The sequence below is a fragment of the Arabidopsis lyrata genome, assembly GCF_000004255.2.
Source record: "Arabidopsis lyrata subsp. lyrata unplaced genomic scaffold ARALYscaffold_1, whole genome shotgun sequence".
NCBI lineage: Eukaryota > Viridiplantae > Streptophyta > Magnoliopsida > Brassicales > Brassicaceae > Arabidopsis > Arabidopsis lyrata.
The window spans coordinates 27281971-27306348 of NW_003302555.1; the positions used below are offsets into that span (position 1 = coordinate 27281971).

General features: G+C 35.9%; 4 protein-coding genes and 1 long non-coding RNA gene across 6 annotated transcripts; 3 read left to right on the plus strand and 2 right to left on the minus strand.

The window, feature by feature from the left end:
- The first annotated feature begins 5653 nt into the window (after positions 1 to 5653).
- Positions 5654 to 6360, plus strand: LOC110224382. Its single transcript, XR_002328999.1, has 2 exons — positions 5654 to 5808; positions 5891 to 6360. It is a non-coding gene; the product is annotated as an uncharacterized LOC110224382 (long non-coding RNA).
- Positions 6361 to 7052: 692 nt separating this feature from the next.
- LOC9327715 (dof zinc finger protein DOF1.7) lies at positions 7053 to 8111 on the plus strand. The gene has a single exon (XM_021012503.1). It carries the CDS (start codon positions 7238 to 7240, stop codon positions 7844 to 7846), a length of 609 nt encoding a protein of 202 aa, XP_020868162.1. The 5' UTR covers positions 7053 to 7237; the 3' UTR covers positions 7847 to 8111.
- A 538-nt stretch (positions 8112 to 8649) lies between these two features.
- On the minus strand, positions 8650 to 13249 carry LOC9327716 (ubiquitin carboxyl-terminal hydrolase 6). Its single transcript, XM_002894283.2, has 17 exons — positions 13093 to 13249; positions 12737 to 12882; positions 12586 to 12621; positions 12382 to 12489; positions 11802 to 11902; positions 11571 to 11697; positions 11156 to 11215; positions 10949 to 11067; positions 10390 to 10498; positions 10154 to 10242; positions 9898 to 9967; positions 9727 to 9807; positions 9558 to 9650; positions 9429 to 9477; positions 9127 to 9246; positions 8969 to 9043; positions 8650 to 8874 (listed from the first exon to the last, which is right to left on the minus strand). The coding sequence occupies exons 1-17, from the start codon at positions 13100 to 13102 to the stop codon at positions 8819 to 8821; spliced, it is 1449 nt and encodes a 482-aa protein (XP_002894329.1). The 5' UTR covers positions 13103 to 13249; the 3' UTR covers positions 8650 to 8818.
- A 2679-nt stretch (positions 13250 to 15928) lies between these two features.
- Positions 15929 to 21904, plus strand: LOC9330391 (NADP-specific glutamate dehydrogenase). Of its 2 annotated transcripts, none has more exons than XM_002891608.2 (16): positions 15929 to 16209; positions 16902 to 17559; positions 18103 to 18232; positions 18314 to 18515; positions 18683 to 18769; positions 18850 to 18909; positions 18984 to 19070; positions 19435 to 19506; positions 19602 to 19657; positions 19932 to 20017; positions 20431 to 20521; positions 20603 to 20760; positions 20875 to 20966; positions 21235 to 21315; positions 21404 to 21477; positions 21606 to 21904. In XM_002891608.2, exons 2-16 carry the CDS (start codon positions 16998 to 17000, stop codon positions 21679 to 21681), a joined length of 1914 nt encoding a protein of 637 aa, XP_002891654.2. In that variant the 5' UTR covers positions 15929 to 16209; positions 16902 to 16997; the 3' UTR covers positions 21682 to 21904. The 2 variants fall into 2 exon arrangements, with proteins under 2 accessions (XP_002891654.2, XP_020870961.1); XM_021015302.1 differs by lacking the exon at positions 15929 to 16209 and adding an exon at positions 16230 to 16326.
- Positions 21892 to 24365, minus strand: LOC9327717 (RWD domain-containing protein 1). Its single transcript, XM_002894284.2, has 11 exons — positions 24234 to 24365; positions 24012 to 24077; positions 23859 to 23926; positions 23615 to 23648; positions 23422 to 23491; positions 23283 to 23340; positions 22929 to 23057; positions 22722 to 22813; positions 22540 to 22618; positions 22371 to 22452; positions 21892 to 22284 (listed from the first exon to the last, which is right to left on the minus strand). The coding sequence occupies exons 1-11, from the start codon at positions 24238 to 24240 to the stop codon at positions 22211 to 22213; spliced, it is 759 nt and encodes a 252-aa protein (XP_002894330.1). The 5' UTR covers positions 24241 to 24365; the 3' UTR covers positions 21892 to 22210.
- Between the last annotated feature and the right edge of the window lie 13 nt (positions 24366 to 24378).

The window sequence follows — 24378 nt, forward strand, 5'->3', positions numbered from 1 at the left end:
TTTTCTTCTCACTTTGTTTATTTATTTGGCTTTTTATAATGGAGATTTATAAAAAAAAAAAAAAAAGAGAGTTAAGACCTCTGATGTCAAAACGAATCATGCCACAAATCTGATTTGCAATTGATCTTGTGGCTAGAAGACTTAACCTGAGCCATCCATTTGTCGTCCTAGAGAGAGCTACAAATTGTAGCCGTAGAAGTGACGTTAAGAGCGGTCAGCGATCACGGAAGTCGGCAGCTTAACGCTATTGTCAAACGGGAAAAATGTCGTTTTATCTCCCGACTTTCAAAAAGTGGTCAATCAATACGTCAACTTCATATGTGGCCATTTAAAACATGAAATAAATGTTGACTAACGTTTGAGACATGAAAATTCGTTAACAAGGCCAAAATAGACATGTCATTATTAGTCGTTAACGGAACCTCTAACGCCCGTTATCACCCGTAACGACTCTGTTAATCAACTTTCAAATTGTGGCCATTTCAAACATCAACTTCATATGTGGCCATTCAAAACATGAACTAAACGTTGACTAACAATTTGAGACATAAAAATTCGTTCACCAGGCCAAAATAGACATGTCTTAATCAGTCATTAACAGAACCTATAATACTTGTTATTACCCGTTATCGACTCTGTTAGTCTGCCCAAAACGACGTCGTTTTGAAAATAATCGAGAGGAAATCAGGACAAATTTTTTGTTTAAAGCATAATCCAAGGACATGGTTTGATATAGAGACAATCGTAGAGCCAGTAATTGGAAGCAAACATCGTTTATATATTTGGTTTAAATCTAAAAAGGAATCATGGAAGCAAACTTGTAGACCCATCATAGGACTAAATGTAGCTTTTCTGAAATGGAGATGGAGATAATAGAACTATTCATCTTGTTTGAGCTGTTGTAGAAATAGATTTGGGGATTGGTGTTTTTATTTGGGAAAAATCTTGATTTTCTCTCGATTATCCTCAAAACGAAGTCGTTTTGGACATACTAACAGATTCATTAACGAATGAAAACGGATGTTATAGGTTCTTTTAACGAATGATGACGACATGTCTATTTTGGTCTGGTCAACGAATTCTAATGTTTCAAATGTTAGTCAACGATTAGTTCATGTTTTAAATGGCCACATATGAAATTGATGTTTAAAATAACCACAATTTGAAAATTGACTAACAAAGTTGTTAGGAGTGATAACGGCATGTCTATTTTGGCCTGGTCAACGAATTTTCATGTCTTAAACGTTAGTCAATGTTTATTTCATATTTTAAATGGCCACATATGAAGTTGACGTATTGATTGGCCACTTTTTGAAAGTTGGAAGATAAAACAACATTTTTCCCATTGTCAAACCTTGTTTCTGACACTTGTGTGGTTCTGGTTCGGTGTATCACGATAGAGTAAGTACAAATTGACGATGGTGATTCAGTGTTCTAAGGTGGGGTTCCAAGTGTAATGATGCTTCTTTTCTTCATGATCCAAAGAAATAGGACTTTGCTTATTACGCACGCTATCTCTTACTTTTGTCTGCTAATTCTCAAGCCTTAGTGGGATCGGAGCATCATAGCCACTGAGTTTGTGTGTACCCTCGTTGATTTTAAATTAGGGAAAAAATTTTAAAAATAAAAAATCTCTAAACTTATCTTTTTGTCAAATAATCTTTTTAACTATTTCATTAGACCATAACCGTAAATTTATGCTGATCAACCCATTTTGATCTCTTTGTTAATCCCATTAATAAAAGTTTAATAGTAATTTTTTTGACCAAAATCGAAATCTCTAACTTCAAATCAAAATCCTCAAATTTGAGCCAAATCGTTTCCGTTGTTTCGTCTAAACTTTCACTGCTTTCGAAAATCATCAACTAAAACTTTTTTTTTTTGACAAAAACACTACATTATTTCGTATAATAACTTTTAAAACACATAAGGGGTATTTTAAAATTCGTCAAACAGTAAATTTCTTTTTCAAAACGGATAGGTTGAGTTTATCTGTTCCTAACTTTCTCTGTTTAAATTGTTCTTTTTACATACTATTTTAAAATTGTGTGTAACAATGAAAGATACATCTATACTCGTTTGACGTTATGGAAAAATGAAATCAAATCAAATCAAAAGATAAAGTTGAAGTCAAGCGAACAAACTATAGTCTACGATATTATATAAGTTAAGTCAACAAGTCAATGATAAAGTTCAACGCGTCGAATTTTGTGACAAAGAAACCATTGAGGAAAATTCTAAGAAAGTTCACTAAATCAATAGTTTTGCCCATAACTATATTGAAATTGTGCTAATATTTCAGGATTGCTCAATCTGTTTCCCCTAGTAAGTTATGTAGTAGATCCATAAAGTGTACGATGCCGTTAACCGGTCGCTCATAAATTCATAACCCTCAAAGTTATTCCTAAACATTTTCATTAGCAATAAATAAATTGAATGTAATACAATAAGGGAAAATTCCATAAAAATACACCAACTATTTTTCTATTACCTTTTTAATACACAAACTATTTTTGTTTCCAGAAAAATACACTAATTAATTTGTTTGCCCATATTAATACACAAACATTTAGCCACGTTTCCAGTTTACAATCTCGTCTCGACTAGCCTTAACGACACTGTTAACGGTGGTAAACTTATGTTAACTATGGTTTAAGTATGGGTTAATTGTTAACTATGATCCGACCCGTTCTAAAACCTGACCCGATTATTTTCATTTGTCTAGTGAAACAAAATCCCCAATTTTCACAAACCCTAAATCCCCAAATCTCATGAACCCTAAATCGAGAGTATGAGAGATATGAGTTCGTCATTGTATTGAGAATCCAAGTTCCGTTTCACTAAAATCAAGAGAAATGAGGTACGCATTCAACGAATCTCTTTTGATTTGTTTCCATCTCTTTGTTTTCATCTCTTTCAACGATTCTTTTTTTTTTTTTTTTTTTTGAGCAAACTCTTTCAACGATTCTCTTAGATGCATTTTTATCTCTTTTAGTTTCTCTGATTCTTCTCTTATTTTCGTTCTAATCTATGTGTAGTCACAACGACCACATGAAGATGCACATTACGTATGGTGGTTCAATGTCGCTGACGGACAACAAGTTCTCTTATTCTGGTGGAAAGTTGGCCATGAATTATCGCATAGATCCAGATCTATTGACGTGGTCAATTTTCCAAGAATTCACGGAGAAACAAGGAGTTGCGAGGGGAGTGGAGCAAGTGTGGTATCGACTACCAAGTGAGGATATTTCAGTGGCAAGATGCATATACAAAGACAAGGACAACGAGATCAGACAGTTGTGTTCAGAAGTAACAGAAGTTCGAGAAGTCTATGTGTACACTGTACATGGTGTATCTCCACCAATTATGGGTAATGTGGCTGATATTGAAGCACATGTGGATGATGGTGAAGATGCGGATAATGAAAAAGAAGAAGATGAAGAAGAAGAAGAAGAAGAAGAAGAAGAAGTGGAAGACGGTGAGCTAGATCCCGTAGGAAATGATGTTGTTGATGATGATACGAGACATGCTGAAAGTGAAGATGAGAACGGCAACGTTGGCGAGGAGGCTGCTAATGAAGGAGCTGTTGATCCACCATCTGAGGATGAAGCTGTGATCTTAGGTGAAGGAGCTGTTGATCCCAGATTTGAGAATTTGTTTGCAAATGCTGAAGAGGAGTACCGAGATTATGGTAGTGTTCCGCAGAACGTAGATGCTGATGAAAGTGAAAGTGAAGAGGAAAATGAAATTGACGCTTGTGAATATCCAGATTCTCCGATTGATACTGATGACGAGTGGGCCAATTTCCATAAAAAAAATGATAAATGCAGGCGAAGGAAAGGTAAGGGTCCTGCTGACTATGATAAGCCTCCATACTTGTGGTTGATGCAGACATTTAATAATGGAGATGAGTTCAAAGACCAATTGTTGAGGTATGTTTTGAAAACTCAGTATGATGTGAAGCTTAATAGGTGGGAGTCTACAAAGCAAGCAGCAATATGTACTGAACCCAAATGTCAGTGGAGGATTTATTGCTCGGTGGAGAAACCTTTACGAAAGTGGATGGTTAAAGTATATGTAGATAAGCACAATCACGTGCCTACGGGAAGAGCAAGGATGCTGAAACAAGGTACCATTGCCAAGTTGTTTAAAGAGGAAGCAAGAAGAAGACCCGACATAAGAAGTACAGATATTAAGGATGAGTTGATGCATATGTACAATGTCTCGGTATCAATTTACAAGTGTAGAAAAGCAAGAAGAATTGCATTAAATATGGTGCTAGAAACTCAGAAGCAGCAATTTGCAAAATTATGGGATTATGAAGCTGAGTTATTGCGAGCGGATAAGAATACTACTACAGAGATTGTTACTGTTGAGAAGGATGGTATACAAGTATTTGATCGCTTTTACGTCTGCTTTGAACCCCTTAGAAGAACTTGGAAAAAATGTTGTCGCCCTTTGATAGGTTTAGATGGTGCTTTCTTGAAGTGGGAGTTGAAAGGAGAGATACTATCAGCAGTTGGTAGAGATGCAGAAAATAGAATTTATCCTATAGCTTGGGCTATTGTTAGGGGTGAGGACAAAGATTCATGGGAATGGTTCATTACAAAGCTGAAGAACAACTTAGATTTGGGTTTAGGAGATGGATATTCTTTTCATTCAGACAAACAAAAGGTACAAGAAGTTGCTTTATTATTTCAAAAGTAAGACAAATAAACTGTTTTGATAGCACTATCTTACACATCTTTTTTGCAGGGTTTAAAAATTGCTCTAGCTACTGTTCTCCCAAATGCAGAGCATAGGGTCTGTGCAAGACATGTGTATGGGAATTGGAAGAAAAAATTTGGTGATCTTGAGTATAAGCCTTTCTTCTGGAATGTGGCATACAGTTACACTGAAGGTGAGTATAAGTTGCACATGGAGGAGCTGCGTTTATATGACAGAGAGGCGTATGAGGCTTTGTTGGCTGCAGAACCACAACATTGGTGTCGTGCTTTCTTCTCCAAAATTGGAAGATCTTCTAATGTCTGCAACAATCTATCAGAGAGTTTCAACAGGACTATAAAAAAAGCTAGAGAATTACCTCTGATTAATATGTTGGAAACCATTAGAAGACAAACCATGCTGCGCATTACTCGCAGGTTTAAGAGGGCAAACAAGTGTATAATGCAATTCCCACAAAGGATAGCAGATGTATTGGAAGTGAGTCGTAAAAATAGCAAAGATTGCATGATAATCACAAGTAGTGATAACTTGTATGAAGTTCTATTGTATGGTTGCGGTCATGAGGTCAGTCTACGAATAGGAACTTGTGTTTGCCAACGTTGGGACCTCACTGGTATACCTTGCAGTCACGCAATCTGTGTCATCAATGACATTCGCCGGAAACCAGAAGAGTAAGTCAAATTTTATTTTCATCAATGAACATGTGATATGTTTGCTATACAATTGATTATGAGTTTGGTTTTGGACATTTGCAGCTATGTTGTTAACTATTATAGGACTGCAGTGTGGATAGATACTTATAGGGACAACATAAAACCAGTTAATGGGGAGCTCTATTGGCACAAAACCGGTAAGGAACCCATTGGAGTACCAGGTTTCAGGAAGATGCCAGGACGTCCTAAAAAAAAGAGGATAAAACCTGCACATGAGTCTCCAACCAAGCCCAACAAAACAACTCGGCATGGAAGGACAGTCACTTGTAGTAATTGCAAGCAAATTGGACATAATCGTGGGACTTGTAAAAATCAATCTTATGTGGTTGAAGGTGCAAAACGCAAACGTGGAAGACCTCGGAAGATACCTGTAAGTGTAACTCTTTCCCTTTTAACACATTTTCATCTCATACGGTCACATTTTCTTATGTTTGGTTTGTCAAACATTTCAGCTTGAAAGTGAAAGGAACCCAAATCCACCAAAAAGGCAAAGAACAACACAATCACAATCTTCCACTCCAGCACCTGCCGCTACATCAACATTCCCACTATCATCTAGTGCTCCTTCACCTGCATTTTCACATGAAGGGACAGCTACTGCACCACGACGTGGCCGTCCACCTGGACGAGGTCGTGGTCGTCCTCCAGTCCGAAGACAGCCATCTATCCCAAGGGGAATTGGGATGTACATATGCCCTTTCACAGATCGAGTATTTGATGTAAGGGGAAACAGAGTACGAGATCTTGGAGGTGCTCCGGCTTATAACACATCTCAAGGACCACGTCAACTCTAGTAGTATTACCATTTCGTCTTTTGGATTCTATGTTGAATTTTAATTATCTCTTGCAATTGTTTTTGGGTTGGTAAACTTTACTTATGAACGTTTGGATTGCATATATGACAATCTCCTCGTCTCTTTAATTGAAGTTCGTCTCTTCCAAAAGTCCTAAATAAACCTCAAAATCAAAGCTAAAGCTCGTCTACGTCATTATCAAACTAGTTAGGGTTTAGATTTGGGGATTTTTCTAAATTTATTTGGATTTTAACCCAAGTTAGAGATTTAACCAAATAACTAACGGAAGTTAACCACCGTTAACAGTATCATTAGGTCTAGTCGACGCGGGGTTGTAAATTGGAAAAGCGGCTAAAAGTTTGTGTATTGAAATGGGCAAACAAAATAGTTGGTGTATTTGTTTGGAAGGAAAAATAGTTTGTGTATTAAAAGGGTAACAGAAAAATAGCTGGTGTATTTTTGTGGAATTTTCCCATACAATAACTATCCTAAAACATTAGTATGATAAAAAAAAAATTACAATACATAACAAAGTAATAATATTTCCAAATGACATCAAAATTCAAAACGATACTTATTTTAAAACATGGAGATATATCTAAGCGAAATTAATATCGAAACAGAAAAAGAATCAAATTAACTACAAAACAATTAGCAAACTTACAAAATAGAAAACAAAGGTCAACAAGAAATAAATCTAGAAATCTTCATCAACACAAAACTACTATCTTTTCTCTCTATATAATACCAAAAAAACAAAAAAAAAAATCTAGAAAGTCTTGAAAATTGTCATTTTGTGGTTATAAATAAAATAACCCACCACCAAATATCTCCACTCTTCTTCTCTCCTCCTGTAACTTGCAACTTTCCACACCAAAAAAGATTCCATCTTTTCTCTTTTTAAAGGTCACCAATATACCTTCACGTAACAAACAAACATTTTCTTTGTATCAAAGACCTCAACTTTTTTCTGATCAAAGATTTTTCACGGGAAAAGGCAAAAAAATGCAGGATCTGACGTCAGCAGCGGCGTATTATCATCAATCGATGATGATGACGACGGCGAAACAGAACCAACCAGAGTTACCAGAACAAGAACAGCTAAAGTGTCCTCGCTGTGACTCACCCAACACTAAATTCTGTTACTACAACAATTATAATCTGTCACAGCCCCGTCACTTTTGCAAAAACTGTCGTCGTTACTGGACTAAAGGCGGTGCTCTTCGTAACATCCCCGTCGGTGGTGGAATTCGAAAAAACAACAAACGATCTGGTTCGTCATCGTCTTCTTCTTCTCCGTCGAGTAATCTCAAGAATCAAACCGTCGCTGATCATCATCAGTCTGGGTCCGGGTCAAAATTAGAGGAAAAAGAAGAGAGGGTTTCGGGTCAAGAAATGGATCCGACCCGGATGTTATACGGGTTACCGGTTGGAGATCCGATTAGTGGTGGGAGTTTTAGTTCGCTTTTGGCGTCGAATATGCAGATGGGTGGGCTTGTTTACGAATCCGGATCGCGTTGGTTACCGAGTATGGATTTGGGTTTGGGTTCGGGTCTACGGAGGAACGATGACACGTGGACTGATTTAGCCATGAACAGAGTGGAGAAGAATTGAAGAAATTGAAGAAGAGAAGGGTAATTTGGTAAATTTGACATAGATGTCTCTTTTTTTAGTCATCTCATAGTCAATATAACAACAAATGATGTCGGTCCATTTAGTGCTATAGTCTTTTTTTTTTTTTGGTCATTTTTTCTGAAATTGGTTCTAGTGAGTTATTAAAAAAAAAAAAAAAAACATTTGTGCAAACTCTAGGGAGTTATAGAATGAGATTGAATATCGTTTCAATATATATATTTATGAATCTGATTTTTTTAAGGTATTATGATTTCTCATCGCTAAATTATCTACTTCTTTTGGAGTTATACTATTGTTATAATGTGAAATTAAGAGTTGACATATATTCTATTTCTTTTTAAGAAAAAAATCTAAGAAAAGTCACCGCGTTTAAATGAGAGTTGTAAATCTAAGATCAGGTATTATAGTCACGAATCAGGATCACACCTGATCTTACTATGTGAACGAGCAAACAAATTGAAAGAAAAGTCAAAAAGAAAAACTAAAATGTGGTCCAAGTAGATGGATAAGTCTCAAGAAATCAATGTAGTCCACTTCTTATGACACTAGTTTGGGTAAAATGATTTGAAATGATGACTGATGAGTTGTTATCAGATTATGTATTAGGATTAGTTTGATTTGTCAATGCCTAACTATATTTGTTATAAATCTCATCCCAATAACTCCTCTTTTGATGGGCCATTCTATTTATATTCCTTGATTTTATGGACCACAATATATATTCGGGGGCTTGTCTGGTCATTTTTGAAGGCTAATTTCAGAATTACAATAACAAGTACAAGTAGTGTAAATCGAGGATGAAATAAAAAGCCATGAGGTAAAACAAATGTCGGTCTTAATAGTAACAAAATCCATTTTGTAACAATGTAAAACTGAAATTTCTGAGGTGGTCTACATGCTGTTCGATGATCTGAATGTTTCAAGAACTAAAATCATCAAAAGAAAGAGAGATTACATGGAGACGAAGCGGGCTTTGTACATTGTGATGTACGCCATATGCCAATCACCTGTGAATGATAAACCCAGCAGAGAAGGAAGAAATAAATCACGACAACTACAGTATGTGAGTACAAAGAAGTGGATTAAAACTATCAGGTATACCTCCTCCGGATAGCTTTGTGATGTCTTCCTCGCGTTGCATGCTCGGGTTGTCATCATCATATTGAATCCATTTGCCTGTAAACCATGTGGATTTTTTGTAATTGATAGATAAAATTGGGTATCAGAGAGAGTCAAGTTTATTAGAGAAAGGAACTAACCACTCTCTTGCTTGACCCATGCAACATAATGACCAGAGTCTGCACTCCTGCCCTTGTGGGTCAGCACAGCGACCAAGTCATAGATTCCAGTCATGTGAGTTTCCTTCTCAGAAGAAGCACCTATAAAGTCCCATTAAAAACATAAATAATTAGATTCTTCACAGTTAGGCTCTGACAAGATTTTTGATTGCTTTGAAGTAAGAAACATAAACAAACAATCATCCAAGTATTACATCCAACCAATTACGGCTCTTCCCAAGACGGAAAAGAAAAATGTTGAAAAGGGGTCTTAGATAATGTACCTTCCTGTGGGTTTACTGTGGATGATTCTCCACTTCCATTTGCTGACGCCTGCAAACAAATACAGAGCAAAAAATCTTCTTAGAAGATTGGACTTGATATAAGATCTCTAAGTCCAATAGATATTGTACCTCTGCATCAGTCATTTTCACATCACTGTCCTTTGAGCCACTCTTTGCACTAGTTTGAAGACCAAGCTTTTTACCTTCCTCATCTCTAAGTTTCTGAAAGACACAGCAGTCAGTTGATTTGGCTAACCAGTTCAGGTAAGTTGAGGTCACCACAGTAGAAAGGGCAAACCTGGCGAGGAGCTTCCAGTTTCTTCCGAAGATCCTCAGAGCAAAGATCAAATATATCCAACACCAGCGGATAATCCACTTTCTTCAAAGATCAACAAGTTGGAGACATTACAATAAGAATGTTGAGCATCTGGACTTTTGCTTAAGATTTAAAAATAGAAAGCAAACGTACCCTGAGAATCTTTGCTTTCTGATTACTCTCCCTTTTCCAGAAAAATCGCACGAACTGAACAGTCAAGTACCTTCACGATCAGTAATAAGAGAAAGAAACTCCGTGTCAGTGGAAAAAGGATTAGAAGTTGCACTACATTAGTGAGTTGACAAAGTAAGGTTCTCTTGTACATGCTGGATATGAAGCATGCCACAAGAGGTTACAGAAAACTGAGAGGTGAAATAAAAGTCACAAACAATAAGCAGAGACTGATTACCTTGGCAAGGAATCTATAAGTGACTCCTTGACGTAAACTGCAGTACGGCCAAGAGCAGGAGATGTTTTTTCAAGTTCCCCTTTCAGTCCCTTCAGTAAACCAGAAGAATTGAGTCCGTTCATCAAATATATAGAATATCTTATAATAAGCAGAATATAACCTAACTTTTCTATATCCGAGAAACATGCAGAAAAATCAGAAACAAAGTCTATATTGGAATTATAAAAGTTGCTTACATGTTTTAATCCTTCATGCAAGTGGTTCACTTCATGTGATATATGACATTTTAGAGAATATACAGATTCTGTCTCTGAGCTTTCTTCGCCACTTTCTTGACAATGCAACCTACAGCACAGGAACCAAACACAATTAAATTTACTAAGCAAGGTGAAAAAACCACTCAAGTATTTACATCTTCAGTTGTCAATTTCACATGGACATACACAGCAACCAAAATTTGATATATTTCCCTGTAGGAAAACCCTCAACATTTATATACCACATGCAGACACACCCACACACCAGCACTTTGATAGTATAACACCGTCTGTAACATTTTCAAGCACACCTAATTTTATCCTTGAGAGGTAAAAAATGACAAAGTGAAATGCTGTGACTACAAAATTTCAAGTATTTCCCTCTGTTTTGCGAATTAGTCAGCTAATAAGGATACCCCGCAGGAGTATGGAGCAGGAGTTTACCGCAGAAGACGATTCACAGTGTTTAGTAAATGCGTGATTTATACAAATAAAATAAGTGAGATATGACACTGAAATTTGAAATTTGCTCAGATACCTGCTCCGAAGATTGACACCAAACAGAGCTTTCACAGCATCAGAATCTTCGCTGGAAGTTGGTGCTTTAAGGGACTGAGAAAGAGTGTATAACAGTTGTGTCCAACATTCTTCAGCATCCTGTTAGACATTTTTAAAGCACGGGTTCACACACTGAAAGGTGAAAACTGAAAGGCTTAATGCAACTGAGTTTGCAATTAGAACAAACCTGCTGCATGTGCATTCCATTCTGCAACTGACTAAACTGAGGGTACTTTTTTCGTAATACCTGCACCAAGACCAAAGTTGGTATGAGCCAAGAGCTTGAAACTTCCTGATCTTATGATTGAAATATGGACACTGATGATGAACTAGCAAAAGGCATTTTAGATGACACTTCCATACAACGCCACAGATATATGATGTATATTGATCATAGATGAGTCTGAAGATATATTTTGTTGACCTATTTAGAGTCTATGCAACCATTTCTATTCAAACCCACAGTTTGAATTCTGTCATGGCAACTAAAGGCATCAACTGTTTTGGATGGGGAATTTTTTCTCTGATTTAAATAGTCTAGATGAGCTAACATGAAAAGAGAAGGACAAATATTAGAAAGTATTATATGGACAAAGACTAACCATCCAGAACTGTGTAGGCGAAACAGCATTGACACTTCTATCAAGCTCACCGAATAACTCACGTGTGGCAACTGTGAGCATGTGAGAAGTCTGGTCGACATCATTGCTTCGTGCAGCAAGTGAGTAACTATTAAGAGGAAATTATTTATATGAGACAACAATATGGAATAAAGACAAGTAATACCCTAGGTATTTTTGTTAAGCACAGAGAAGGATAAGTAATAAACTAACTTAGATAATGCAGATTTCAACTCTGGGACAGATTTTAAGCACTGCACCGTGGAGTTCATGTAACACGTGTTGCCAAGATTGACAAGACCAGCACTGTAACCCTGAAATCAATTGTAATGTTTGTTAGTTGATAGGACGGAAACCCAAATTTTCTGAATATACAAACCCAAAACCAGTTTTTACAATGCCTAAAAAAATTGTGTATCTTCTGTTACCGGAACTCTATGAAAACGTGCACTGTCTAGGGTCCAAACATTGTAAAGTTAACAACAACTACCAAACCCCATGAAACACACCGATAAGGCTTGCTTGTTAGACTGCGAAACCGTTACTAGCCTAAGCTAGTTTGTTCCAAATTGTAACCATGGCTGCTAGGAAACAGCAGAATTTAAGGCGGTTAGTTGAGAGACAGTAGTTAGAGGGCAGCTAGGTGAATGTGTGTGTGTGAAGGAGGCGATCCTCGAATAATCCTTTCTTAAGGTGTGTTTTTTTCCATTCGACTCCATAGAGGGGATACACGAGGCTCATATCACAGTATCAGACACGTGCACACTCATAATCAGCAGAGAAAAGTAAATACCAGATTAGTGGCTTGCGCTTCTTCAGGTAAATCCTCCGCAAAAACAATGGCCTTCTCAGGAGCTTTCACAATTTCATCAGCAGTTCCCATCATCATCAATTTTTGACCCTAGAATAAACAAGAAAAAATCAATAACCAATCATTTCAACAAAGCAATTCAGGAAAAAAAGAGTGCTAACGAATACAAAAAAAAAAGAGGTTTACTTCTTTCAATCCAATAGCAGACCAATCTCCATCATCCTGCATCAATCGAAAACGGATAGACGGTATCATCAACATGAACAAACAATATAGCAAAAACAGATCCTAGTAACATTAAGTAAACCCCAGCAGCAACCAATGAATCCAAAGTTACCTTTAAGAGACCACCTTTGACCATGATCTTTTGGCGTTCAGGAGGAACTCCAGTCAAATCATACAAATGAGCCTTGAAAACATAAGGAGGCAGACTAGTGTCGATCTCGATACCATCAAACACATTCTTTTGCCACTTCACGCTTACTGTCAAAATCAAACAAATACCAACAACAAATAATTAGGGTTTTACATCAGTCAAATCCAAACATCAACCATTACCAAAACTTTACTACTAACTCTCCGCAAAATCAAAAACCTAATTATCGGATTCCAGATTACGAAAACTCGAAAGGAATCGAGGACAAAAAGATCCGAGAAAGTATTAGTAATCGAAGAAATCGAAAGAGAAGGAACCTCTGGGCATCTTCGCTGTGAGAACTGGAGAGGCTTCTTGCTTGGAGAGACGGCAACGAAATTAGATTTTGTTTCCTGAAATTTTTGGTTCTACCAAGTTCCGATTTATGTCACCGTCTCTTCCTTTTGGAGCGGGTCGGGTTTGGGTTTGGAGCAGGCTCCACCCGGGGTTTTCCGGTTAGTTTGAATCTCGGTTCTAAATTTCAGCTTACTAGGGAGCCGATTGGTCGTTATTTTTCGCTGTAGAAACTTTCGTTGTAAGGATTTTGGTTGTAGAAACTTTGACTTTAGAGACTTTAACTTTTAAAATGTGATTGATAAAAACAAAACTGTAGAAACTGTGGCTCTAAAAATTATGATTTTAAATAAAATAAATTTCAATGAATATAAACCCAAATTGTGATATAACAACAAAATTCATACAAAGAATTTTATGAAAAGGTTTAATACATTCATATTTCTCTATTTTGTATCAAATGTAATATCTAATGTTTTTTTTTATATACATAAATGGATCTTAAAAGAACAGGAAAAAAAAATCAATTGTAAATTAGTTAATATTTTTTTAAGATTAATTTTTCAATGAATTTTATTAGACTTTTCATATAATGGGAAAAAGAAAATAAGAAAAACAATTAATTTTTATTTTTTTTTACTTTTAAAGTCAGGTTTACGTGACTTTAGAAAAAAACTGAATTCAAAGAAAAAAAGTTTGATTGGCAAAATAAAAACTTTAAAAGCTTTAAAACTTTTCTAAAGCTTTAAAAGTGCTTACCAATCACCCCCTCGATGTCACTTCAACTTTTATCAAACTGGTTTAAAATTGGGTTAAGAAGAAATCAACTCTTTTTTTTTTTCTACACATATGATTTTTTTTTCCGCTCAAAAATATTTTATTTCAGTTATTGATCTAAATTTTCCTAAACCAAAAGGTTACAAAACATATCCACACACCAATAGAGGAAATATAGTAATGAATTAACAACTATAATTAACAATTAACATCAAGGTTTATGAAACACTGGTGGATGCCCCAATACAACTTCGAGAAAGTATCAAACTTCAAACATAAAACAATCCGAGAGGATGTGTATGATAAGAAACTAAAAGAACACCATAATCAAATTCGAAGTGCATGATCTACGATTTTCAATGCATTGAGAAGTTGCTTATAAAGTTTGATGCAACACTCTAGTCTTGTAAACCGGCAAGAAGGTAACACAAGCAAAAATTTTGATTAGGCAATGAGTGGAAACGATAATAAACGTTTCAATAGAAACCAACAAACATCCACCATCTACACCAATAGAATCCGAAATCCACAAACCGAACACCTAGAAACTAAGGCAATTACACCAAAAAAAACTCACATACTGAAGCAACATAGGTTGTACTAACATTAATATTTTTAATATATATAATTTTATATAGAAATAGCTAAAAAAGATTAACATTATATTCTTAAAATTTACGCTAACTACAGAAAAAAGAAGAATATAAAGAACCTTCGATACAGACTAAACATGTCCGACCACTTGTGTAGAGCATAATGAATTTCTTTAACATTGGAAAAACATCATTTTGATTATTGAAGAAATAAATGTTATATTGTTAGACTTAAATTATTTTAAGTAGAATATTTTAAATTTTAGATTGGCTACTATCACATCATTTTGTATTTGTTACAATAATGTGTGTGGTAGTAGCCAATCTATAATAGTATATAATATAGATTATCTATATTATATTATATATACATTTTTGGATGACTTTTAGCAAATAAATCCTAGGGTTGGGTAGTATTTACAAAGAATGTCATTGGCATTTATTATTAATTTTATAAAATTTAAATAAAAGATATTAACCAAACAATATCTTGCCTAATTTGTTTCTAAAAATATTTACACAATCTTTCTATATATCTTCAAAAAAATTTATAGCAAATATTTATATTAACATTTTGCATAGCAATAAAAATACTATTTTATAATAATCAAAATATTCACATAGAAAAATCAAATACACATACAGGAAAAGAACTATATCTATCATCATTTAAGCCGTTGTTTTATTTAAATAAAAAAAACACAAAAAACTTGAAATCATATACTTTATATGATAAATTTAAAATATATATTAGTAGTATAAATTTAAAATCGTTCAAATAACGGTATACTACGGGTGAGATCCTAAAATTATTAGATTTTATAACAATAATAATTTATTTTCTTGGATTTTATAATACTAATAATTTAGCTAACGAGATAATATAGACGGGTTTATATGGGATGACGGGTTTGGGTCGATATTAATAAATAACAGTATATCACGGATGAAATCCTAAAATTAACAATCAAAATACAATTATACAATCTTAAACACAAAACAAAAGAAACAATATTAACAAAACAAATCCAACTTAAATTTAAAAATTTCAGTTATAAAAAACCCGACCCACGGTATACTGCAAAGTAAAATATTCAAAATTTTAAAATCCACCATACATCGTTACTTAAAAAAAAATGTATGTTTTCGTATTTATACTTCAAAAATTGATAAATAGATATCTACATTTTAAAATACAAATTAATATGATATATCTTCAGTTAGTCTTTTAAAAAATAACATTACAGTTTTTAAAAAAATATAGCCCCGCGGTATACCGCGGGTTAAATTCTAGTTTGATGTAAAAGTACATATATTTTTAACACATATATATATAGATATATATATATAAAATATCACTTTTGAGTTTTGAATGAATATTTGTTCTAAGGAAATCGTTATTAATTTTTTATGATGTAACAAAAAATAAAAATTAAATTAGATAAACTAGATTAAACCCTTTTAGACGTTAGTAGTTCTTACTTCTTACGCATTAACCTTTTGATTTGGGACTTTTTGTTCTCTTTTTGTTGGTTTCTTATTATTTTGCGTCTGCAATAATCGCTCTGGTCGATTTATCTTTATCCCCCCGCTCAAAGCTCCCATCAGAATCGGCGAAGACACATAAATTATCAACAAGTTCGAGCCGAACAGACTTTTTGTCTCTTTAGTCTTTAGCGACAATTGTCTTTGTGGGTTTCTCTTTTTCGGCGACCCGTCGCTACAGGCAAAGTAAAGTTACAATCTTTTTTTTTTTTTTTGGGTCTTCTTCATTTTAGCTTTACGAAATTATCGGCTTAATTCAGCAAGTATCGTATTTTCCACTATTTTGAAGTTTCCAACCTCTGGGTATGCCAAAGTTAGCTTATTGATTTTGTGAAAGATGTTAGATTTGATCAAATGTTTCAAGTGCTGCGGCTTGTTAGGTATTCAGTAGATTTTGGTTTGATTGAAGTCTTTTGAGTTAGGAATTGATTTCTGTGGCAAAGACACAAACTTTACGAGTTGGTTCTGAAATTTATCGGCGCTGGAGTAATAAATTTTGAGTCTTGATGTTTGGATCATTCTCCAGTGATAAGTTCACTAGCTTAGATGGATGATCAAAATGATTTAACATAATGGATGTGTTCTCTGATTTCACATCATTTTCTGGGAAATTTTCCATTGTGGTATTCATGTTATAGCAGAGATTTGGTCTGAGATTAGTATGTATTTGTTTTTTGTTCTGAACCTGATGCGTTTTAATTTGCTTGATGCCTCTATTTTGTGCATTTTCTTGGTAGATGAAGTTTAGTATGTCATTGGTATGTGCTGAGAAACTGAAATATGGCTGGTGGTTTTATTGTATGAGAATAGCCTTTAGTATCTAAATTAATTTTTGGCTTTGTCCTAATGGTGGACCATTTATTTCTGTTGTGCACTAGGTCGTCATTTCGAGAATCGTACCAAGTGTAAGATACATACAGTTGCTGGTAGTCAGCAAAAGAGAAGCTAAGGGGGAGTTAAAACTGTGATGCTGAATGTTTGGGCCAACAGGTGGGTTGGGGATGAATCCCTCAATGGATGATATGAACTTAATCCAGCAGGCACAAAGGCATCAGCTTGTTGTAAGTAATCTTGGGGAAGAGATTGATTTGGAAATTGGACCTGGAGAGGATGATGCTGCTTTTGCTAACAATTCATTGATTGGCGGGCCTCCACGGGAACCCTCCACTGGAGAACATGATGAAACAAAGCATATGGTTTTGGTATCTGACCTGCCCAGTGAGGATCAGGATATGTCAAAGGGTCAACCGGCTAAGAGAAAGAAAAAAGTTGTCAAACGGTGGAGAGAGGAATGGGCTGACACGTACAAGTGGGCGTATGTTGATATGAAGGATGGAACAGCTAGGATATTCTGCTCTATTTGCAGAGAATATGGTAGAAAACATCGAAGAAATCCTTACGGGAATGAAGGAAGTAGAAACATGCAGATGAGTGCTTTAGAAGAACACAATAATAGTTTGCTACACAAAGAGGCTCTGCGTCTCCAAACGGCTTCCAAAGATAAGATTGTTGTTGACAAGCCTATTTATGTGAAGAGTAAGTTATTTACATTATTGCTTCAAGTGATTGATTTCCTTCTATATGTAGTGAGTTAAGATCATTTGCAACTCCTTTTTTTCCATCTAACCAACCTGCACTAAACAACCTTTCAGCTAACAGTGTGTTAACATATGCTTTGCATTTATTTTCGATATCTTTGAACTTTACCCAATTCTACTTTTCGCAAATGGATTTTTATATCCTATTTTAGAAAACTTTCCAGGTTTGAGTGATGAAACGAAGCAACTCTGAATATGAAATATTTTACTAACAGATGCTAAGATGCAGTTAGTTTCGTGAAAGAGAGGAAGTTGAAAATTCTTGGTATGCTGCTTTTTTTCCCATGATTTGTGGAGTTTTATGTTTTTGAGATCAGGAAATAGATCGTCTTCTTCGTTCTAATATGAAAGAAAAAGGTTGACTCCTTGGTTTTCTGTTTTTGTCTTGCTCCATTTGATCTCTGTATCTTTGTATGGCATTGCTAGTGCCTTTCCCTGCTTGTTGTTTTGTTAACTGTTAGCACTTTTCCTCTCAATGAAGCTCTTATGTCAAAGAGTGCTGGTTCAATTGTTGAGGGTGCCCTGAAACGAGATCCTAATGAGATTGAATTTGTTCAATCTGTTCAAGAATCAGTGCATGCTCTAGAGCGGGTAATTGCAAAAAATTCTCAGTAAGTTACAATATGCTTCTCATCTTTGTAAAATAGTTTTCTGGAAACCGCATCCAAATCACACTGTTCCATGCTTTTCAGTTATGTCAATATCATGGAGCGGCTACTAGAACCTGAACGTATGATAGTCTTTCGAGTTCCATGGATTGATGACCGTGGTGAAACACATGTAAACCGCGGCTTTAGAGTTCAGTTCAATCAAGCACTGGGTCCATGTAGGGGAGGTATCCGATTTCATCCATCCATGAACTTAAGCATTGCCAAATTTCTTGGCTTTCAGCAGGTACTATGTTTCCATCAATTATATTCCATTACCTTTCCTCTGATTTCTCTTATTTTTCACCTTATTCTGTTTGCCATTATTTTTTTATTTTATTTTTTTTCCTGGTAGCCACCTCTACTGTTCTTTTACATGATTCAGGATTGTAATTTGTTTGTAATCCTCTGCAGACGTTGAAAAATGCTCTGTCACCATATAAACTGGGAGGGGCTTCTGGTGGAAGCGACTTTGATCCTAAAGGAAAAAGTGACAATGAGGTGACATCTTCGCCCCTTACATTTTTCCCCGCAAGTGATCTTTTACATGTGTTCTGATATGTTGTTTTGCAACATTGCAGATTATGAGATTTTGCCAAAGTTTCATGAATGAGATGTACAGATATATGGGTCCTGACAAAGTAAGTAGATTGGCTTTTACCCTTTAGCAAGTATATCCTTTCTGCAGTGATTTTTAATCTATTATATACTCTAGGATCTTCCATCAGAGGAGGTTGGTGTTGGAACTCGGGAAATGGGATATCTTTTTGGACAATACAGACGACTTGCTGGTCAGTTTCAGGTACTGAAAGTCGTTGGACGCTGAAGCTTTTTCGTGATATTTCCTGTTGCGTCCTGCCTTTTTTTTCCTGACAACAAAATGGCAGTAAATGTTTTTATTTTTCTCGTTCGTAATAAGGTACTTCTTATCAAGTTGTTTTTTCTTCTTCAATGTTTTATCCTTTTTGGGAGTAATATTTGTGATTTTGGAGGGAAGAATATATCCCGACTAATATCTGTATTCATTCTCTCATTTTCTGGAACATTTCAGTGCCAAATGTCATCAGCTATACTATTTCTGTACTCATTCATTTGCATTAGTTTTTGCTTTCGGGAGAGAATGAAGAGTTTTGGCTGTTATATCTTTGTGTCAATTACTTATGCAGGGAAGTTTTACAGGACCGCGGATATATTGGGCTGCTTCTAGCCTCAGAACTGAAGCTAGTGGCTATGGCGTGGTAAGGATAGATTTTTTTTTATATAAAAAAATATGAAGAACACTATCAACATGTCATGACTCTGTATGAACTAAAACTCATTTGCATTCTTTCAGGTGTACTTTGCACGACTTATGCTTGCAGATATGAATAAGGAAATAAAGGGACTAAGGTCTCCTTCTTGATCATTTTAAATATGTGCTCTTACCATACTATTTTTGGATCTCTGAGTTTATCTAATCAGCAAGATACATTTTTACCGTCGTTTTCCTCTTCAGATACATTTTTAGTTCTTGCTAATTATTCTGTCAGTTCTAAACGGTCGTAAAAAAACTAGTCCTTCTGAATGTTTGGCTTCTCAAATAATACTGAAGCTGTGTGACTTGTGTACAATATTGTGACTATCATCTTATGAAACCATACACTCTTCTATAAATTTATTTCAGATGTGTCGTGAGTGGTTGCGGGAAAATTGCGATGCATGTTGTAGAGAAGCTAATTGCTTGTGGAGCCCATCCGGTTACAGTTTCAGGTGATCCACTCATCTTATCATTCCAGATTTGAAGTAACTCAAGTGTGTAGCTTTTCTGCCTTTTTGTTGTTTTCACCATCTCTAAGGTGGCTCTTTGTTGATCTAAGAGTTGATTTAAGGCCCGGTCTGCCAGATGAACGGTCAGATGTGGCTTATATACATTGGTGTCTTCGTCTTGGCCAAGGCGTAGAGGTCTCAAATTGAATCTCTAGTTATTGACAATGGATCTTGAATAGTTAGGCCAATGTAAGAAGTTAATTCAGCTGTCTGTGACATATTGTGCTCCTCAAGAATTAGCATTCTGTGAACATGATTTGGTTTTCGCTTTGCAATCGAATTCCATAGACAGCAAACTTTTTTGTTGATGGAGTTGATTTTTGGCACTGCTTTTTGCTGATGCTAACTTTTTGCAGACTCAAAAGGATATTTGGTGGACGATGACGGATTTGATTATATGAAACTTGCATTCTTGAGAGATATAAAATCCCAACAGAGAAGTCTGAGGTATTTATTGTCCTAGAATACTATGGTATTTGTCACTGGCTAATCATATAGATCCCAACTGTACATATGTCGGTTATGCAGAGACTATTCCAAGACCTATGCAAGGGCGAAATACTTTGATGAAGTAAAGCCTTGGAATGAAAGGTGTGATGTGGCATTTCCTTGTGCTTCTCAGAATGAGGTTGATCAAGCAGATGCCATTAATCTGGTCAATGCAGGCTGCCGCTTACTGGTAGAAGGTAGAGATTTCTTATATCAAGCAATATTTCAAGGCCTCTTGTTTTGTGTTTAAGTTTGTTCTCTGCTGTTCTTTTGTTATCTTATTCTAAGCAGTATGGATGTGTTTTGTGCAGGTTCAAACATGCCATGTACGGCTGAAGCAGTCGATGTTTTCAGAAAGGCGAATGTTCTGATTGCTCCTGCCATTGCTGCTGGAGCTGGAGGAGTGAGTTTCTTCTTTAACGCATTTACATCGATACTACAATTTAACCTATCTTTATTAGTTTTCCCATTATTAAATTACTACACTATGGCATTGGAGAGGAATTATCTGTTGCTGTCATAAAATAATGTGTAGGAGTGTGGTTTTGCTTAGTGTCCTAGAGCTGTATCAGTTTGTTTTTTATTGTATATGCGGGATATGAACCCAAAGCACATAAAAGTTTCTTAGATTGTGTAAGAAATGGTAACTAATTTGTATAACTTTGTTGAAGGTTGCTGCTGGTGAAATCGAAGTACTCCGTGAATCGAATTCAATGCAATGGTCAGCAGAAGATTTTGAGTCTAGATTACAGGTAACAACATCTCTCACATTTCTTTCAAAAATTTAAAGCTCTGGCCTGTGATAATTTCCTATTAAGATAATTGCTCTGATGTTGACAGGAGGCACTTAAGCAGACTTATGAAAAAGCTCTTAAAGCAGCAAATGATTTCGGTTATCAGAAAGAAAGTCCTGAGTAAGTTTTTCTCCTCGTTATAAGCCAACAGTTACTGTACTCTGTTGGTCAAAGCTGCTCTGTAGCTTCCGCATGCTCTTAACTATTGTGAATCCAAACAATTGAAATGATTTCGGTCTTGATGTCAGGGCACTTCTTCACGGAGCAACGATTGCAGCATTTTTGAACATAGCTCAAGCCATGACAGACCAAGGTTGTGTCTAGCTAAAAAATGGCCCTGCATCATGAGTACCAGCAGGAGTTCTGTTTGAAAACGTAATGAAGTAACAGTGGACTCTCTGTAACATATTAGACGCATATCTATATCATTATTTAGAAATTACATACTCTGATAGGAATAATATTTTATCAGCCATAGTATGTTAACTTGAGTTATGTGACCTGCAAAGATGGAAGCTACTGATAACGCAGAGCTTAAACAAGGTTACAAGGGCTTCCAAATTTTAACTATTTGTCTTTTCACAGAGAGATTAGCTTTGAGCTGGTTCTAAACAAAAAAGCTACAAAATCAGTGGCATTCTCTAAAGCGTTCTTGTAATTGAACAGACGATGAGGGTAAGTTTTATAGATTTAAGACAAATGGTAATGCTCAGGGTACTCTTAAGTGGATCAAAACTCGGAAATCTGAGGATATGGAGAATGAATGCTTCTCAATGCAAGGCCAGTATCTTGCATCACGATCTCTATCCAGAAAAGAGCTTCAATAATCAGTATATAAGGCTCTCCCGTAGTTTCATGTCCTTGATGGGGGAGCGGAAGAATCAGATTTCTCCGCCAAATAGTGCTCAAGCATGTCTTCTTCGTCATCTGTATAAAAAAAACAAAGTGGTTCCTGAGAACCATTGGTTGCTTATGGATAATCGCGTGTAAACCAAAAAGAAAGACTATTTCACCTTCAAAGTCTTCGTCTTCAAAGTCGATGTCTTCCTCATCTTCCTCCTCATCTTCCTCATCAGCAGTGACCACCGTTCCTCTCTGAACAAGACAGTTAACAACAATAGTACTTAATTAGATATTGAAATTCTAACAAGAGTCCAATAATAAAACGGGAATGAGAAATACCCCTCTGCCACTTTCGAACCACTGTCTTCCTGTAAGCTTCTTCTCCTTGGGTGCTGTAAGAGCAGACTCCGGCATCAGCCTTGGAAGTTTATCCACGGCCACAGATAAAAATTAATAACTCAGACAGTGTTCAATGGTAATAAGAGCAAGGAAAAAAGAATGTGCAGGAAAAGTTTACTCACTTGGCTCGCTCAAGCGCAAGCTCTGCCTCAAATCTCTCTCTCCATGCCAAAAATGTCTCCAGCGTAACAGGTTCTCCATGAGGGACAATTACCTGCAAAAAGAACAGGAAGGGAACAAACGATTAGAAAGGAGACACATATATCATGGAAAAAGACTTGGGGTTCTTTGCAGCTTATACATCCAAAATACTGAGCAGACAACAATACCTCATCCTCTTTGGCGGCTTCTTCTTCTGCTAAGTCAGCTGCATCATCTTGCCCATATTGTTCAGACAACCAGTCCTTTGCTGATGAGACCAGCGTATAGATCATGGCCATACCAAGATTTTCAGATGCCTGTGAAAAATAGCTTTGTGTAAAGTCATGCAATACGGTGTAGAAGAAGTATCATGAACTATTTAGTTCTAGAGAATAACTAGTCATCGAAAACAAAATCGGATAATATTCTTGCTAAACTGTTCAGAAAGTCTGAATTAGGAAAATCATTGACCAGAGACCTTCCACTCTTACAATTCATGTATAAATATAATAACAAGCCATAAAGTTGTAAAAATATTTTACCTCTTGTTCAAGCTTCTCTTTCAAGATGGTGAGGTCACTAACATGGATTCCTCGAATACTGGAAGAATACTCTACCCACATTAGCATCATCATCATATATCTGTTTTAGCTTGATAAAGATGGTTAAACCAAGAATTACCTTTTCACATCCAAAAGCGGAGCCTCGTCCGGATAATTTTCTGTGTGCGAGAAAACCAAAGCCAGCTGAACTGCAAGACAAACTGAGAGCTATAAGACTGAGAATGTACAGACAAATTGAGAAGACTGAGAAAGTACAGGAGAGGTATATGATAGTATGATACAACAAAGGATCTTTGTTAAAGACTAGTAACCTGGTGGAATTGCTGAGTCCTCCATTTCATCATCCTATGAAGATCAAAGAAGACACAGAAGATCAGGAGAATAGAAAATTGCTAAAACAGACGATATTTCAGTTGACATTTGCTACACACTTATAACACATAAGCTTTTCAAAAATCACATACAGCTTGGTGAACATACATACAAACGAAGCTAAAGGCATCATTGGATTATCTAAACAAGTTGAAGGAAATAGATGAATGGAGTGTTGTCTACCTGAGGAGTCACTGTGATCTGAAAGCATCGATTCGAAGTATTAAGCCCACTTTCACTAGAATGAATTTCTGTTAACAATACAGTCGTTAAGAATTCAAAGCTCTCATCATCAGCTCAATGATGAACATACACGGAAACTAAAAAAAATCTAACCTTTAAACTCATCCATAAGTATAGCTTCAAGGGCTTCAATCTCCATCTCCTGTTCCTGCTTATACTCTACAAGAGACACAACACAACACCCAATAATTCTCAAATCAATCAATCAGAAATCGAGATCAATCGAAATCCAATTACTCTCCCAGATTCACAGATACATAGCTCTAAAAGATTCGATGTTAAACGAAGAAATCAAGAAACTTTGATCGAACTCACCCGTCATGATGACTAAATTTGACACCTTTGTCGTGGAAGCTTTGAGATTGCCTGAATATCGAACTCCACAGTGAGAGTCGCCTCGTGACCAAGAGCGACGATAAACCTAAAGGAGACGATCCCCCAAAACGATGTCGCTTTATCT